General features: G+C 40.5%; 1 protein-coding gene across 9 annotated transcripts in view; it reads left to right on the top strand.

Annotated features, from left to right (window-relative positions):
* Positions 1-18439, top strand: part of DNAAF11 (dynein axonemal assembly factor 11) — a 101364-nt gene that overhangs the window by 57835 nt on the left and 25090 nt on the right. For all 9 annotated transcript variants that reach the window (XM_070632062.1, XM_070632058.1, XM_070632057.1 and 6 more), the window contains one exon: positions 16323-16404. In XM_070632062.1, the coding sequence (XP_070488163.1) occupies positions 16323-16404 (82 nt within the window). The remainder of the gene's footprint in view (positions 1-16322; positions 16405-18439) is intronic.

Below are 18439 nucleotides of genomic sequence, written 5' to 3'. Positions count from 1 at the left end.
TTTATTACACACTTTATCAGCATTTTGTCATTGATGTCAAGTTGATGTTTTTCTGTTTCCTTACCCCGGAATGAGGCCCCTGAATGAGGCTAGATCTATACAGACTGGGTGCTAAGAGGCAAGTTTCGTCTATTCTGTTCCCTGTCACGGGGGTTCATGGCTGGTTTTCTGTTGCTGGCATTTCGGTGGGTGCTGCCAGCTCAGCTCCATATTCCAAGGGGCTTTCCCCTCGTGCCAGCTCTGCAATGCCAGATGCTTCCCAACATCTGCCACCAAGTCTATATGCTGTGGGTTGATGTGACACCCACATGTCTGCAATCCCGAGCATGCTGCCAGAATTCCTCTGTCTGCGTCTACCGTCCTTATAACTCATGGGAACCGTGTCTCCCGGAATGCCATCTCCTGCTGTCCCTCCTCCCCCTGATTTCAAGGGTTGGTGTATTGTCTTGCCCAGAAGTGGCGAGTGGCGGGGTGGATGAAGAGGTGCTCTGGCTTTCTCAGAAGGGTACCATCAGGCCATAGAAGAGCAACTGCCCAGGCAGAGGAGTGGGGACCATTCTGTGTCTCAGGAGGTTTTTCTTAATCCTGCTCCACTGGGTAGTGGCATTGCTTTCTAGCTTCTGGCGCTGTTTGATTCATTAGTCTTAGCTTTGGGGCGGGTGGTACAAAGTGTACAATCCCCAGTGCCCGTACCTTTTATTACATTAGATGCATCCAGTGAAGAAACATGGATCCATGGGTGTCATCTACCAACCAAGAACTCACTCTTCTTCTTTGGGGAAGAATTAGCAATTCTCCTTTCAACACAGCAGCCAGAGTGATTATTTTATAATACGTGTAAATCAAACCACATCATGTTTCCCATTTCAGTCAGAGTTAAAGGCAAAATTCCCTGATAACCTCCTCCTGCCTTTATCTCTCTGACATCAGCTTGTCTCAGTTTACCCTTTGATCATTCCAGCCACAAACATCCTTCTACCCCAGGGCCTTTGCACTTGCCATCCCCTCTGCTGGAATTCCCTTCCCCTAGATATCTTCTTGGTTTGCTCTCTCATCTCTTTCAGGTTTCTGCTCCAGAGTCATTTTACCAGTGAGGTCTTCCCTGATCCCCATACTTAAAAAGAGCATCTCTTCCTCTACCCCAGCATTCTCTAGCCCCTGTTCCTGCTGTGTTTTTCTTCGTAGAATGCATCACCACCTGGCAGTCTGTGTATTTAATTGTTTAGTGCTTTGTCCCACTTGCTCAACAAGAATTTAAGCTTCATGAGAACAGAGCTTGTTGTCTGTTCTTGTCATTATTGTGTTACTGGCACCTGGAACAGAGCCTGGCGGAGTAGGTGTTCAATAAATTGTTGCCGAATGAGTGACTACATTAAATGCATCTTTAAAATGCATCTTAATATTTAGAACATGAATCTCCCCTAATTACCCTCCCTCCCCAACCATTTCCTCATTATTTTTTCAGGTGTATTATTCCAGGTTAACTTTAAAGTAATTTTATCAAATTCTGCCTCCAAAAATACCACTAGAATTTTTCCTGCCATTGCCATCTAGAGGAGGCAGAAAGAAGTGACTAAAAGAATGGGCTGTGGGGCCAGAGAACCTGGGTTACATCCTGATGCTTCTGCTCAGCAGCTGTGTGACCCTCGGCCAATTATGCATCCCTCTGCACCTCAGATTGTAATAATAATTCACACCTCAAAAGGTTGATCTGAGAGTTATATAAATTAATATGTAAAGCACCTGGAAGAGCATTTGGGAAATAATTCACACTGCATTAATGTTTACTGTTAATATTATTTGTTACTAGTAATTAATATTGTCAAGTTAACCTTATTCATTCCTATTAATCAGTATTTTTTATTATTGAGATTGCATTGAATTTATAGATTGTTATGGGGATAAATTGATATATTTACATAATCAAAACTGTATATACAGTTTAATGTATTTTCTCCACTTATTACTTTCATTTTATGTCCGTCAGAAGTTTTTTTGTAGTTTTCTCTCTATGGCTGCTGCATATTTTCTGGAGTTTATTTATAGGTACCAAATGTATGATTTTAGTTCCCATTTTGAGTGGGATTATTCCCCATCCCATTTTCTAAGAGTTTATGCTTACCTTCGGTGTATTTTGGTAAACGTGTGGTCAGACGAAGTCGTATGTACGTCCACAATCTTATCATCATCAGCCCGGGACGTTTGGCATGTGACCTCTTCTCTGTCCAACTTAACAAGATTTCACTGAAATTTTGCATTCACTGAGCAGCTTCATCAAGTCGTTAAATTAAACTCCCATCGACATTCTCAATTGACAAGTTCCAGGAACACTCCAAGAATATGCTTCATGATTTCCTTTGGGTGTTCTTTCAGAATAATTAACTAAGATTAAGGAAGTTGCTGTCTAAACTGAACAGCAAAATATATTCACTGATGAGCATCTTGCTCCATTGTGGTATATAGAGCACAGGAGCTGAAGGTCGCAGATCAAGGTCGATACTATAGACCATGATTCTAAAAAACACAGTCTCAGACTCCCTTCTCCTTGTTGTTTAGATGTATTTTTGTCAGTACTTTCTCTCTACTCAAACATGCTTGCGATGTACACAACGTAGACTCACTTTTATTCTCTGATTGCTCATTTCAAGTGGGTCTAGAGTGAGGGCTCCCTGGTCATCTTGCTGGGTTTTCCTGTTCTATTCATAATTCTCATCTTTTGGAACATTATTTCTTATCCTCCGCTCATTCCTAAAAATTCCAACACTGAAAAAATAGAAGCGTCAAAAGATAATTTCCACGTCCTCCGCCCATCACGCCTTCCCTCACTTGACCTCCTTGGCAGCCCCAATTCTAGGAACGAACTGTCTGTGATCTAGCCAAACTCTCCAGATATGTATTGGGTCCTATATCCACTTGCCTTTGAAAGACGATCTTTTCCCCCCTCTGACAATTCTTTCTTCTCTCTACCTCTTTCTTTCCCCTCTCTGCACCTTATATCAGAAAACATGCTGAAACATCTCCTTTCTTTAAAACAAAAAGAGTCCCAAATAAAAGCGTCCCCCTCTATGTACTGTCCTGATGTGCTCTACAGCAAAACTCTTTAAACAGACATCTATGTTTGCTGTTTCAATTCCTTTTTTTCATAATCTCTAAAATCACCTCCTCTCCAACCCCCAGCCGTGGAAGCATCTCTTCCTGAGGTCTCGAATCACCTCCACGTTACTGAATCCAGCAGGTAGCCATCATCCTCTTCTTATTTGGCCTTTCAGTGCTTTTTACACCATAAATCAGCCCCTCCATCTTTCAACACCTGTTCACTCGGCCTTGTTGGCTTGGCACACACGGCTTTCATGTGGTCCTGTTCTTATATCACTAGATACCCCTGCTCACTGGATGTCCTCTGCCACTGGATGCTTCTTTGCTGGTTCTTTCTCGTATCCAGACCTCGGAAAGTTGGCATGTCCAGTCGTTCCATTCTGGGACCCCTTCATTTCTCTATACTCATTCCCTACATAATCTCATCAAATCTCCGGGCTTTGAGTAACATCTCTGGAGCTCCATCATCTGCTAATTGCCAACTAGGTAATTAGAAACGACAGTCACACTGAGGAATATTTAGGAAGATGGACTACATATATTAAAAACATCTTAATAGTATCCGTACCTAATAAAATAGTGAGCAATTACTGTCCACTGATCCAGAAGGAGTGGCTGAGAGGATAAACCATGTTTTCAGTGACCACACAGGGGTGAGAAGAAACAAGTTGAAGTACAGAGCCACTGTGGATGGGGACTCTGGTAAACCACTGCCACTTTGGGTTGTGACTCTGAAGGATCATAACCCAGGAGCAAGGTGAACGAGAAGCCAGCCAATCCTCAGAAAATCTTGCAACCTGCCAAAACGACTATTGAAATGGCCCTAACACTGGGCCCTGAACTTGAGTGCAGGGTCTTAGATGAGCGCGACCCACACATGCCTGGCAAAACCTCTCTAGAAGAAGTTAACATCACCCATAGACTCAAATTATTTATAGGTCGATAGATGATTTTTTGCAAATAAATACCCAGCACACAGTCAGAGTATAACTAGGCACTCACAGAGACACGATTGGGATTCAGCAGAAACCCAGCCGGCGTTTTGCCATCTGGTTCTGCCAGGTTGCTGCTCTTTCTTCTTGAGGGAAACTTGAGAGTCCCATGGTTATTGTAGATATTAAATTATGAGACACAGACTGTAGAACATTGTTTTAATTTGAGGTCTCCCAGAGGCAGAACCTGATGTGGGGATATGAGCACAGTAGTTTATTTGGGAAGTAAGGGGATGCTGGTCAGGAGGTAGGGAAGGGAAGGCAGCCAATCGGGAGCGCTCCATTAAGCCAGCAACCCCCGTGGGAAAGGTCTCAGTGGCTGATGGTACAAAACACATGCCTCAGCATAGCTCTGTGTAAGGACTGTTGGAACTGGGATGGTGGTACACCAGCCCCTCAGAATATTTGGTTGCTGGCTGCTCCCTGTTATGGGGGGGTGGGATAAACTCCCCAGGACTTCTGAACTATTGCTGGCATAGAACAAGCAAGAATAAGATATTTCCCACTGTGACTATCTCTAGTAAGGTTGTAAAAGGATATTTTCTTTTTAAGCATCATTATTATCCTTGATGTTTGTCCTAACTTAATAAGATATCATTTTCAACTTTCGGCTGTGTTCTGTGGATGATGCTCCATGGGGAACTGTCAGATAAGTTTGTACTTCACAAGTATAAAAGAATTTGAAGGAACCATTTGATAGTTAGATTTGTTCCACTTTTGTTTCAAAGCCGTGTAACTGTCTTATGGGACTGTCAATATTGATTTTACATATAAATATTAGTACCTACACCTTTAAAAATTTTCCTCAGCCAACTTGGGTATCTTTGGAATCAAAACAAGTATTCTTATTTTTCTGATCAGTCTTTCCAAAATTTAAATTTTCTTTGATGACAATTATGTGTTTATTTGAGATAGAATATACCTCAAATATATTTGACATATACAGGTATTTTTATCTGTTGGCAAAGATTTTTAAATAATGCACCAGTAGTAATTTACATCATTTCTAATATTGTGGATTAATGACCTTTCTTTTTTTGTGTGAAGAAGATTGGTCCTGAGCTAACATCCATTGCCAATCTTCCTCTATTTTGTATGTGGGATGCTGCCACAGCATGGCTTGATGAGCAGTGCCTAGGTGCGCGCCCGGGATCCAAACCTGTGACCCCTGGCCACCGAAGCAGAGTGTGTGAACTTAACTGCTACACCACCGGGCCAGCCCCAATGACCTTTTTTTAAGTCGACAAAAGATCTTGTTTTCTTTAAAGAAATCTTTTAACAGGTTCAGTGAATCACATGCTTTTCTTAATAAAGTCAATCAGAACACAGTTAAGAAATAATGAAGTTATTAAAGTATCATCAATAAATTTGGATATATATATAAATTTCATCTAATGCCAGAGGAACGTAAAGAAGTCTTACTGATTCTAAAGTTTTATGTTAATAATATTCCTCTCTGGGAATCTGAACTTTGAATATTTAATATTCAACACTAGTATTATGGATAATTAACTAATAAATATAAACACGAGAAATGTGTAAGAAGATGGACAATTTACAAGTGGCCCAGTTCTTCTGAAATTAATATAAGTGTTGCTAGCCAGTAGCAGTCTATTTGAATTGTAGGGTTGGGCCTCACTGCCAAGTGCTCTTCACGCGGTAACTGATTCAGCCCTCCCACCCTCAGGATCAAACAATTGGCTTACGTCAAGTGGGTTGGCACCTAATGGACTTAGACAGTGTGGAAGTTTTATGAAGAAAAAAATATGGAGACATTTTTAGAAATTACTTATGAGGCATGGGCGAAGACATCAAATGCATATACTTAAGCAAAACGATGGAGAAAAGGTATGCTGCGCCTATAAATAAATCATACGGAAGTTATTAATGTTGGGTGAGGGACTTATCTAGCGTGTGTGGGTTGCTGCACCATGAAAGTAAGGTGCTTGAACTCAGAAATAGAAAAACTTTCTGCGAAATTCTGAAAAACTTTAGACAATTAATGAATTATTAATTAATCAATTAAAATATTTATTCAGTTCATCAAAGATTTATTAAGCACTTAGTATGAATAAAGCACCATGCAAATGACTGTGGAAGAAAAAGAACTGGTTTGAGTTTCTTGGTCCTCCTTGCTCTCTCCTCCTTGGTGAATCACTGGCCGTCGTCACCCTGCAGACCCGGATCTGCCCTTGCCCCAGTTCCTCAGTCTCAGTTTCGGACAGGCTCAGACTCTTCTTAAGTAGCATCTCTTCCCTTCTGCTTAAACTTGAGATTATGTTGTTGGCTCAGAGTCTAGTGTCATAGTCATAACTGCTGGAATCTTCGATGGCTCCCCAAATCCCTTTTCCCCCATTAGACCCAGCACCAACAGGGCCCAGCACGCAAGAAGCTTCAGCATGTGGTACTCCTGCCTCTTCCCCATCTGTGGACACAATAGGCAGGAATAGGCATCTCCAGTGTGATACCATTCATTCATTCATTCATTCAGATAGTCCATACATTTTAATGAGCACCTACTGTGTGCTAGGCACTTACAGTAGGCTCTTGGAAATGCACAGAAAAAGGAAGACTTGCACTGAGTTAGGTAGCTCAGGGATATCTTGCTGCAGAGTTAGGATTGACGCTGTGATGCCGTACTGATGTGTCACCTTGGACTGAAGACCTTGGGAGGGATTCCCGTTCCTCGGTCCTTGCTTGTTGCATCCCTTACCCATTAGCCCTCCGCTGCTGAGACTCTGTCATCTTTCTGAAGCATTTCAATTGTCTTAGAGAAATAGCCACAATTGTTTTGAGTAAGGTTTCAAAAAGATTCCAAAAGTTAATATTTTCCTTGGAAGAAGTAGTGAAGATGATATAAAAAAATTATGTGACTTATAAAACTCAGATTAAAACAGGAAAATAGGAAAATTGTAAGTAGGGAGAACAAACATAAATGCTTCGTCTTTCATAACCCCCAAATATATACATTACACTTTATTCACATTGATATTTAGTATAAATATTTTTTGGGAAAATAGGTAGAATTAAATACATATGTGTAAATTACAAAGCAGTATAGAAAATAAATGCAAACAAAAGTCAGTACAGTTACATGAAACAGAAAAACATGAAGAAGGAAACTTAAGCAGAAAATGTGTAAGAAAGTATCAGATGTAAAATCAATTATGCTCTCCCCTTACAGGAACACACCTGAATTAAAAGACCACGGAAATATATAAAGACAAGAATGGATAAAGCTATATTAAGTGAATACAAACAAAATTAGAGAGGTTATGGCAAAATTAATATCAGACATGCTAGAATTTAAAGCAGAGAAGCGTTCAATGGAACAAGGATTATTCTATAGTAACAAAATAATATAAAGATCCAGCTGCCTTTTGTTCGTTAGACTGCATGTTGTTTGTGTATAGAGCATAAGGTCTTAGAAACACAGGGGAAAATCAGCAGGATCAACTCTACTAGAAGATTTACGACCAATTTCCATCTTTGATAGATATGATCAACAAAAAGGCTATTTATTGTTTAAATAATATAGTTAAGATAGTTTTAAAAGTTCATAATAAAATCCCATGAAAACCTTATTTACATTTCTAAAAACAATTATCGAAATTACATTTAATTACAAGTCAATTGAAATAAAATGAGTATAAAATATAGAGTAAACCAACAAATAAAATTGGGAAATTCAAAATACTGTCCTAAAAATGCTATTAAAACACAAAGGAAATGAAAACTTTAATTATTTATTGTTTGGAAAATAAAAAACATAAAAATGAACTATATAGGTTTTAGAATCAAAGACACTTTATATGCACCTGCCAACTGACAAGCCAGTTGAATGCACGCTCGGCATGACTTAGTTAAAATGGGCAAATGAGCCCGTGGTTTCCTTCAGCAGACCTGCTCCTCCCACAGTCTTCCTTGTCCCAGAAAACGGCACCATGATCTACCCACTTGTCCAGGTCAAAGGTGGGGCATCCTTGACTTAGCTCTTATCCTCACAACCTGTGTCTTGTTGGCACTCCCACCCACATGTATCCAGAATTCAGTTACTTATCACCACCCCCCCGCCTCACCCCTGTCCAAGCCAGTGTCATCTCCCATCTGAACCACCATATCCGGCCCTCTCCTGGTTTTCCCTGCTTCTCTTCTTTCCACCCTTTGATTCTGTCTCTGTATAGAAGCCAGAGTGACCGTTTAAACAAATAAATCAGATCATTTTATTCTTCTGCTCAAAACCCACCAATGGCTTTCCATAGCACTTGGAATAATATTCGGGTTCCTTGCTGTGGCCGCGAAGGCTCTGTAGGAGCTGGCTTCTGCCCACGTTCCTGGCATCGTCTTCCACTTTCCTCCTCTCGTTATATTCCGAACTCAGCCTTTTTCTCTCTTCCTGGAACACGGTAGCCTCATTCCCCACCCCAGGACGTTTATACTTGCTTGTTTTTCTGCTAAGAGGTCTGCTCCTTTTCTTTTCTCGCTGTCGTCTTCGTATCATGCAGGTCTCAGCTCAAATGTTACTGTTTTTGCAGGCACTTTTCCTGGTCGTCAGAACTGACGCGGCCAGTCGCTTTCCCCCAGTCATCTTTCTCAGCCGTTTAACCTGGCTTATTGTTATTACAGTATTTATCTCCATTAAGAAATGACCTTACTTGTTCGGTTTTGTATGGTTTGTCTTCCCCTGTCTAAGTGTAGGACTCATGATAGCAGAGACCTTGATTCATTCAATGTCTAGAACAGTACCCATCTCCTAGTAGGTACCAGGTAAGTGTTAGTTTGAGAATGAAACCCCAAAGCTGCTTATTCATATCTAATCATGACTTATAGTTTTTGAATATTTCTCCCAGCCAGGCACTTGCTTATTATTTTTTTATTGGATAATAAGATGCAGTCTTTAGCTTTGATTAATTCTAACAGGAATTATTTTCTTTCTATTTGGGTTGTTGCTTCCTATTTCCTGTTCACAAACTCTGCAGCTTCCTAGACACTCCCCTTGGTTTTCTTCTAGAAGCTTTATCATTTAGCTTGTATGTTTAGGTCTGGGACCCAATTTCTATTAATTTTTGTACAAAATATGAAGCAGTTGTCAAGGTTCATTTTTCTCCCATATAGATATGCACTCCTAGCACCAAAAGATTTTACTCTCCCCATTGAATTGCTTTGTCACATTTGTAAAAAATCAGTTGACTTTATAAGTAAGCATCTATTTCTAGCTTTTGTATCTGGTTCCATTGATCTGTTTATCCTTATGCCAATACCACATTATGTTAATTACCGTAGCTTTACAGTAAAGCTTGAAGGCTGTAATTCCTCCAGCTTTGTTCTTTTGCGTGACCGTTGTGGCTGTTCTACGTCCTTTGTATTTTTATATAAAACAAGAATCAGCTTGGCAATTTCCATACAAAAACCTTGTTGGGATGATGACTAAGATTCCGTCGAGTCTTCAGGTCAACCTGGGAAGAACATCTTAACTTTACTGAGTTTGCCAATTTACGGTCATGAGATTTCTCTCTATTAGCTGTTTTGAAGGTTCTCTTTCAACAACACTTTGTAGTTTTAAGGGTAGAACTCATGCACAGCTTTTGTTAAAATTATTCCTAAATATTTTGTGTTTTTTGCTACCATAGATAAAACTATTTTTTAAATATTTTATTTTTTCAGTTATTTGCTACTAGCCTATAGAAATAAAAGTGATTTTTGTGTATTGACCTTATTATATTCTCATAGTTACTTCTAGTAAGTTTTTCATAAATTGCCTAGGGTTTCTTATCTTAAAAAAATGATATCATCTGTGAATAGAGTTTTACTTCTTACTTTTCAAACTTTATTCCTTATTTATGTATTTACTTATTTATTGTTGGAAAGTGCCTCCAGAGAAAGCCCAGACAATCATAGGGCTTGCTTCATTTATTCCCTTCTCTCATATATATGTATATGTCTATATATATGTCTATATATTTTAATATATAATTATATATGTAATATATAATTTTTTTAAATATATGTATTTATATAAAAACATATATATATTTTTATACAGCTTGGGGTTCTATTAGGTCCTTAAATCACTATACATATGCATTTCAGCAAATTTGGGGAGTTTTCAGCCACTGTTTCTTTAACTATTTGTCCTACTCAATCCCCTCTTTTCTCGTTTTAAGACTCTGACCAGACAGGCTCTGCTTGATATCGCCCACCTGTCACTGAGGCTTTGGGCATTTTTAAAAACATTTTTCCTTCTGTTATTCAGATTGAATAATTTCTGCTGACCTATCTTCCATTTCACTGACCCTTTTTTTTTTTTCACCGTCTCCAGTCTGCTCTTATTTCTATCCAGGGAATTTTTTTTAAATTTCAGATGTTGCATTTTTCAGTTCTGGAATTTTCATTAACAAAAAAATTTCTAGGGCTGGCCCAGTGGTGTAGTGGTTAAGTTCGCATGCTCCACTTTGGCGGCCCAGGGTTCACCAGTTTGGATCCCAGGCACGGGATGCACACTGCTCATCAAACCATGCTGTGGTGGCATCCCACATACAAAATGGAGGAAGATTGGCAACAGACGTTAGCTCGGGGCCAATCTTCCTCACCAAAAAAATTCTATTTTTCTGCTGAGATTCTTGACACGTTTATTCATCTTCTGATGCCAACAACTGGATCATCATGTGATCTGTTTCCTATTTTTCTTGGCTGGGAAGCCAGAAACATTTTCCCATTTCTTCACGTCTAGTAATTTTTTATTGTACTCTGGACATTGTAGATGATATATTATGGAGACTCCATATTCTTTTATCTTTTAAAATTCCTTCTCTCTGCTTACAAGTACTCTCTGCCTGATAGGAATATCAGGGTGGGGGGGAGTGGGTTAAGTAAAATGTGTAAAATACCTAGCATAGGGAGGCGTGTGCCCAGCAGCATATTGTTGGGGTCTGATAAGTAGCATGTTCTCTTCTTCCTCAGCACACTTATGTCCTACAGGCTTCTTAAGGGAAGGTGCTGGGTCTGAATAATCTTCACCATATGTTTATTGAATTAAACTAACCAATTTTATCTATTGAGACCTCAACATGCTCTTTCAACTGAGTTAAAAAGCTACATCACTGAGAAAAAAATACTATAAAGGTCCCCATCTCCTCTTGTGCAAAGGCCAAACACCTTAAAGTCTCGTCTCCTGAGATCTGACCTCTGCCTAGTTCTTCAGCCTTATCTCCAGCTGTTATCTGCCTAATATTCTGTGCCTGTTTATGCAGTCATTTACCTTCCTGTCTTTGTTCATGCTTTTCTCTCTCCCTGGAATGTTCTTCATCCCTGGCATGACCTTCATCTTCTAGCAAGTTCCTACTTATTCTTTAAAATTCATGTCAACCCTCGTATCCCCAAGTAAGCTTTCTTTGATCCCTGCTCCCCGGCCACTCAGTATGAGTCCCTCCCTTGGGCTTCCATAGGAGGCTATGCATATATCTATCAATTGCACTTTCTTCAACATATTTTCATTGTCTGTGTGCCTTTATCCCTCATGAGATGATCAAGGATAATTTATTAATCTTTCATTCCATATCTACCACTTAGTCCTATGGTTGGCATGTAATAGGTGCTCAGTAAATATTTCTTTGAAAAGATTTAATGGAGGTAATCATTGAAACTGTGATACAAACAGGAAATCCGAGAGAAAAAGAAATTTACTTCTGATTTTCAGGAATACTATTATTTAGGAAGTCAGGGAAAACTCACAGGAAAAAGTTAAATAGTTGATTGTTTTGTATTTTCTTTCTCAACAAATATTATTCCATTTTCTTTCTCCATTCACTCTTTTAATTTGCCACTAACAAGTCTTCATCTGAAATGGAGTGATTGCTCCTTCTTATTTAAATTCCTATAAATAACTATTAAATTGAACCACGTGCAATCACTGTTTTGTAGGTCAAAAAATAGTCAGATATTGATAATCTCTATGATTCAACCAAAATATAAGGATTAAGACCTAGGTCTGCCTCCCACACATCTGTTCACTGTATTTCGACACAGCTCACATAGTCTTGGTTTCTCAGTAACTTTTATAGTTGGAAAAGCAACTGCATACATTTTGTTCAAGTAAATATGGATTGTCTCGGTGCAGGGTGCTCCCTCAGGAAGTAATGAGACTTCCTCCCAGGGTACTGTTGAAGCAAAGCCTGGAAAATCATCCGTCAGAAAAGCCTTAGAAGGGACTCTTGCATTCTATAGAAAAGTAGACTTGATTACAGCCTACATGTTCACTCCTGATTTTCAACCTTAAGACTCTATGAGAGTTAAAATAACAACTTCTAACGTCATTAGCACGTTAATTTGTACTGTCATGCCTATACCACAATTGAATTTAGAAGTAGTTGATTACGTTTCTCTCTGTGGATTCGGGAAGGCATGAGTCCCACGTTGTCTAATTTTTTAAACGTATTTTGGCCCTTACAACTTTTCCATCAGTCACCCCTAGACGCAGTGAGTACAAATGAATAAGATGTTTGGTGTTAATGAGCATCGCTTCCTAGAGGAAGAATGGTCCTGGGACAGCGGGTGTAGTGGGAAACCACACGTCAGTGTTTCAGTGCCTGGAAACTCTGAACCTGTAGTCCTCTGCTTGGGAAGATCAGGTCTCTTATCAGAAAAGCTTTACCTGCCCTTAATATAAATATTGGTGTTAAGATGGATGACGGTGTTAATATTTTTCTTACTGCTGATTTCTTAATTCCTTTCAACTTTTAAAGTTAAAAGAACCTTTGAAACTAATTAAGTTGAAAATATCTTTAAAAAATAAGAAGCACATTTAGATTCTGGTGCACAGCAAATTCCCTGTGAAGAAAAGTTCCAAATTTGTGATTCTATTTGCATTTCCATAAGCACAGAGAATCTTTGTCTGAGCTTGTTATGTGACAAATAACAGTGTTAGAAATGGGGTGTTTTAAGTCTCTAATTATGCACATGCTCCCATTCTTGTTAGTGCATTTTCAACGTGAAGCAATACAAAACTTGTACTTTTGGCTTAAGAGCTTTTTTTCCTTAAAGCTGACATTTTAATGAATTTTAACTAACATTGGCCTCATTTAATGTAATTAAAATATTAAAAAATAAGAAAGTTGCAAAGATGCCGTTGCTCCCCGGGAAGCAGATCCTGAGATGGAGATGCGGATGCAAAGTGTTTGCTAAGGAGTTCTCCAGGATGGATGCCCGTGGGAGGGAGGGGAGAAACCAGGAATGGGAAAAGGGAAAAGTTGAGCTGTGATGCAACCCCAACAAAGGCCTCAGCTGACACCTCAGTGAGCTCTGTGGCTGACATGGTCCTTTAGAGTTGTCCTGAGTTGGGTTAAGGGAGAGCCTCAGACCCCACACTGATCAGAGAGATTGGAACGTAGGCTCCAGGCTCTCACACTCACATAGGGGTGCCAGGTCCCAGGCACGTCAAGGAAGGAGCAGAGAGTTCCAGAACTGAAAAGGCCATGTGGTCAAGGACCATAGTTAAATTAGGGGTAACTTGTGCGGATGGATATCCTTCACCCTGGAGAAGAATCAGGCAGCCCACACATGTATCTGGGGCTAACTCTTGTAATGTTCCCATTTTTCTGGCTTGGTCAATATAAGTTTAAATTACTTAAAATTAAATAAAATTAAAACCTCCATTCTCAGTTGCACTAACCCCATTTGAAACGCTCAGGAATCCCACGTTAGCACAGAGCATTTCCATCACCGCGGAGAATTCTGCCGGACAGCACTGCTCCACGCAGCCCACGCAGCCCCGTCTCCCAGAGGTCCCACTGCACCCCTGAGACACTGCAGGGGGAGGGTGCCGGTTCTCATTCCCCTAACGTCTACAGTCCCTCTCTACTGCCATCGATGGGGAGGCATCTCCAGTCTCCTCAACTCTGTCTTTCTTTCCTTTCATATTTGACATTAATACGGCTTAATAAGCCAGAACTGGAATCAATAGCAATTGAAAAGTGTTCCCATTTCCTTAAGGCTAGGCCAAGAAGGTGGAGGAAATATTTGTATTCATTGCACTAGTTCAGTTAAAGAAAAGGAAGAAAATCAGTTAAGCTTTCATATTAAAATAGTGCAGACATTCGTACTGTGCCACATTAACCTCCAAAAATATAACATTGGTGGCCAGCAAGAAGTTAATGGAAAACAATAAAATTATGGCACGAAATATATTTTAAAACATAGCAAATAAAACATTTTAGAATCAGCTTCCTCCGAAACAGTGTTTGATGATAATAAAAACCTTCCTCGTTGGGTGATCCTTTCCATGAGTCACCATCTTTAATTATTCAGCAAACATTGCATTGGTGGCTTTAATTGCTGGCTCTTCCATAGTATTCTTCTACAAGTTTTTGTTATGCAAGCTGTACCTCTTTTAAAATGTGTCTGAACAAACTCTTCCAAACTTGACATTTAATGTCTTTAGTACATGCAGTATTCGTTGTTTTTTTTTTTCTGGAGTGTCAGCAAAAGTCTCGCCATTGCACAAGCCATTTGTGATGCTTAAAGGTATTTTTCCCAATTAGGTGTTCAATACATATAGTAAAAGGGCGTTGTTTAAGCAGATGTTTTCTTTCTGCATCTCACACGGGCCCTCCCATGAGGTCAATGGGAAGGGAGGTGAACTAAGTCACACATACATATACAGGTTGAAGTTTTATAAAATATGATAGAGAAATATACAACTGCGGTATCTAAAAAAGCTGGTCCTTGTACCACCGCATAGAAGGAGTGCCATCAAGGGGTGGTTATCCGTAAGAACACCCTCCTCCCCAAGTTCGATGCTGCAGTCCCCAGACTAGGACCCATCCCTTCATATGTTCATTCGCCATTCATTTATTGAAGGATGCATGTGATAATCAGTGGGCTGGGCTTTCTGGGCTTCTGACCCATGGAGCATACAACCAAAACTCACTAGTGAAATGGGAACAAATGGCCCCGTCTGTTAATTTGATTAAGTGACCAGCACTCCGATGAAAAGTCTTGTAAAGACTGGATTGGAGAATCTGCTTTAGGATTGAGGCTAACCCGGGGCTCCTGACTCCCTTTCCAAATACAGATGGTGATTCCAGCATGCTTGCCTGAGCCAGCAGACGGGAGTGGGGATAGAGACTGGGCCTTCAACGTTCAAGCCTAGTCTTTCTCCTTAATCAGTTGCGTGAATCCAACCACTACTGTGCAACACATCAAGTCTCAGGGTGGCAGATGTCCCTCACCTTTCAGAGGAGTAACCCTGCCCACCAGTGAGATGTGGCCAGTAAATGAGTCATTTGCCCACCAAAGAGAAGTTGCTGATACAGATGGAGAGAGGAATGTAAACTCACTCCGGGTGTCTTTCTTGCTTGAAAAGAAAGGGCAGAGCCCCCACCTTGGTCAGTGGACCAAGGCAACACGAGGAGAGGAGTTTTAAAATTCCTTTTCTCTGTCAACAAGTAATCCCTGTCTCATAGGAATTTTGGGAGGTGGGGGGCTAAATAAAATATATAAAATACCTAGCATAGGTTGGTGTGTGCCCAGCACATTGTCCAGGTCTAGCAAGGATTTGGACTTTCTCTTCTCCCCCCACATGCTTATGTCTTATGAGCTCTCTAAGGGAAGAGGCTGTGTCTGAATAATGTTCGCCATAGGTTTGTTGAATTAAATTGATCAGTTTTATTTATTGAGACCTCAACATGCATAGCATTGAACTTATTAAGTTTAAAAGAAGTTGTAGAATTACAGAATTTTTCAGACCAAGAAGGGACCTTCAAGATCATATCTAATTCCTCACTTTATGGAGGAAGGAAGCAGGGTCTGGTGAGCTGGCAGGACAGGGATTCAAGTTTCCAGCTCGGAGGTCTTTCCACAGCAGCACAGTCATTGGAAGTCTTCAAAGGAGTTTAATGGGTCTTAGTTACATCTGTACACCTAACACCCCAAAAGTGTCTGGCGTGTTGTTGACTCTCAGAAAGTGTTTGTTAAATGAATTAATTCACCATGTGCCCCTGCTTGGCCTTTGGCAAATGAAGTAGAGCTCGTGACTTTGCAAGACTATAGCAAACAGATAGAATTTATGATACAAGTTTCTCGTACCACATCTAGGGGCTTAAAGTTAGACTCTTTCATAGAATATGTTGTGAAAATTCAAATGTTTTAGCATCTTAAAAATATATATAGTGTATATGTTTGAAGATTTATCAGAGAGTGATGCACCACTTAGTGTGTGTTGTATTTTTTTTTAGGTAGACGAAGTAATCACAGGTTGCCCACCAGCATCCAAGCCTGTGGCAAGTACCTTGGACAGCAGCAGAGAGCGAAAGACCGAAAGGTACCACTCTCCAGGTGGCTCGAGCTCGTTGTCATTTGGTGGCCAGAATGCACCTTCCAAAAGTGCACAGTTATTTAAACTTAAAAATGATTCATACCGTGAATGTTAATGTTTATTTACAAAACTTAGACTCTTGATTTGTAGGGCTCTTGATCCCCTAAAAAACAAATCTGTGTCCATACAGGTCCCCATTTCTTGTGATAATAATACTGAGCGGTTGCATCAACACCTATGACTACTGACATCTTGGGAGCACTTGTATCGGGCACCATTCTGTGTGCTTTACCCACATTAATACATTTATCCCTCACAGTTTTTATCCTCAGCTTGCAGATGGGGAAAATGAGGGAGAGAGATGTTTAAATGTCCAAAGGTGGTGTAGCTATGGCATGTTGGGACAACTCTGCTGAGCCGTGCCCATGCTGCTGCTCACACTGCATCTCTTTTATGACCCACATGTCACTTTGTAGGTTCCAAGACTCTTGGGGCTACAAAGACCAAGAGGCCCCTTCTGTGTCCTCCTGTCAACCTCCTAATCATAGGTCATCTTCCAGCCTTTGTTAAGCTTCTTTCTCAACAGGACCCTCCCTCTCTCAAGAGGCTATTCATCCCTCTCCCAGCGTTCCCCAGTGTTAGAAAGCTTCTCCTTGATTCCTCACTGAAGACCCTAGCTCTGTCCCCCTGGTGGCCCTCGGAACCAAGCCCACCTCCCGTAAGCAGTGGCACCCTTTAAAGTATTTTGGACAAAGCTCTCAAGATTTCCCAATTCTTCCTTCGAATGAACTTCCCAGTTCTTTCCACTTTCCTTCTACTTGTCGTGGTTTCCAGACTCTTAGCATCCAGATGGCAAAAATCTATTTTGAACCAAGGCAAACTATCTTTGTGATACAAATATATATGCTAGAATTATCGTTATAAAAATACCTGAACAAGAGCTATATTTGTGTCTTGCATAATACAAGCCGTCAGCCATTCGTACATTCAGCGAGAGCTGTCGAAGTTTAGTAGAGATTTTCAAACACGGAGTTTGCTTGAACAACAGGTGTGGAATTGAATTCCTACTGAAAAGCGGGATGCTGTTTTTAACCTTGGAAATCCGCTCTCCTGTTTCCCACCTTAGTGATTTCCAGTTCAGACATGTGTAATTTACGGAGATCCGGGGATATTATGACTGTTATGAATATTCACGCTCATAATTAACCCTCAGCAGCATCAGCCCAAAGAGTCTGAATCTAGTTTGTAAGGAATCGCAAGGGTGGGAAACTGAGCCATCGCAAACAGTTTGGAGCTGGTTTTCAGATCCCAGGACAGCCACCGTTGCTGTGACTACTCTTGAGGATTAGAGGCGTCTGAGCACAGTTCCTCGTGGTGCCTCCTGAGTATTTGCGCAAAGCCTTTCTCTTTCATTTTCATTGCTGAGAAATGGTGACCTCACAGCCGTACATAAAATATCCATGTGAAGGTTGTTTGTGGTGCTCCTCCATCACTGACAAACTTCATGCCCACATGTTCTCAACCTCTGGCTGGGCAACCCCACTAACCACACAGCTGCCTGTTAAGGCTGCACACAGGAAGATGTCAGGCCGGTGGTTAGTCTGAGGCAAAGAAGGACACAGGTGCGTTGATACATTGGGAGGGATGGAGTAAGCCCCTCCACCCTGTCACAGCCAGAGTGGTCCTTTTCTCAGGCTGTGGAGATGGAGTGAATGGAAGGAGAAGAGAAATGGAGCAGGGTTTCATTCACTGGACCAGATGGGATCATATTTCAGGGGAAGGTAACCGATTCAGTGAACTCTTGTGGTCCTGTGACACTATATGTAACGGAAGACACACAGCTTCCTCAAAAATGGATCTATTGAGGATTGAGTGCCTACTTTGTGCTGCATGATGCTATGCATTATCTTATCTTTAATCTTCAAAATAACTACAAGATAAATCCTGTTATTCCTAATGTCCTGAGGTTCAAAGAGACTGAGTAATTTTCCCAGAATCACAAAGTTGCTAAGTGAGTGGTGGAACCAGCACTGGTCCATTC

This window comes from Equus przewalskii, chromosome 8 (assembly GCF_037783145.1).
Source record: "Equus przewalskii isolate Varuska chromosome 8, EquPr2, whole genome shotgun sequence".
Taxonomy (NCBI): domain Eukaryota; kingdom Metazoa; phylum Chordata; class Mammalia; order Perissodactyla; family Equidae; genus Equus; species Equus przewalskii.
The sequence above is the reverse complement of the archived record's forward strand: the minus strand, read 5'-3'. Positions and strand labels throughout refer to the sequence as shown.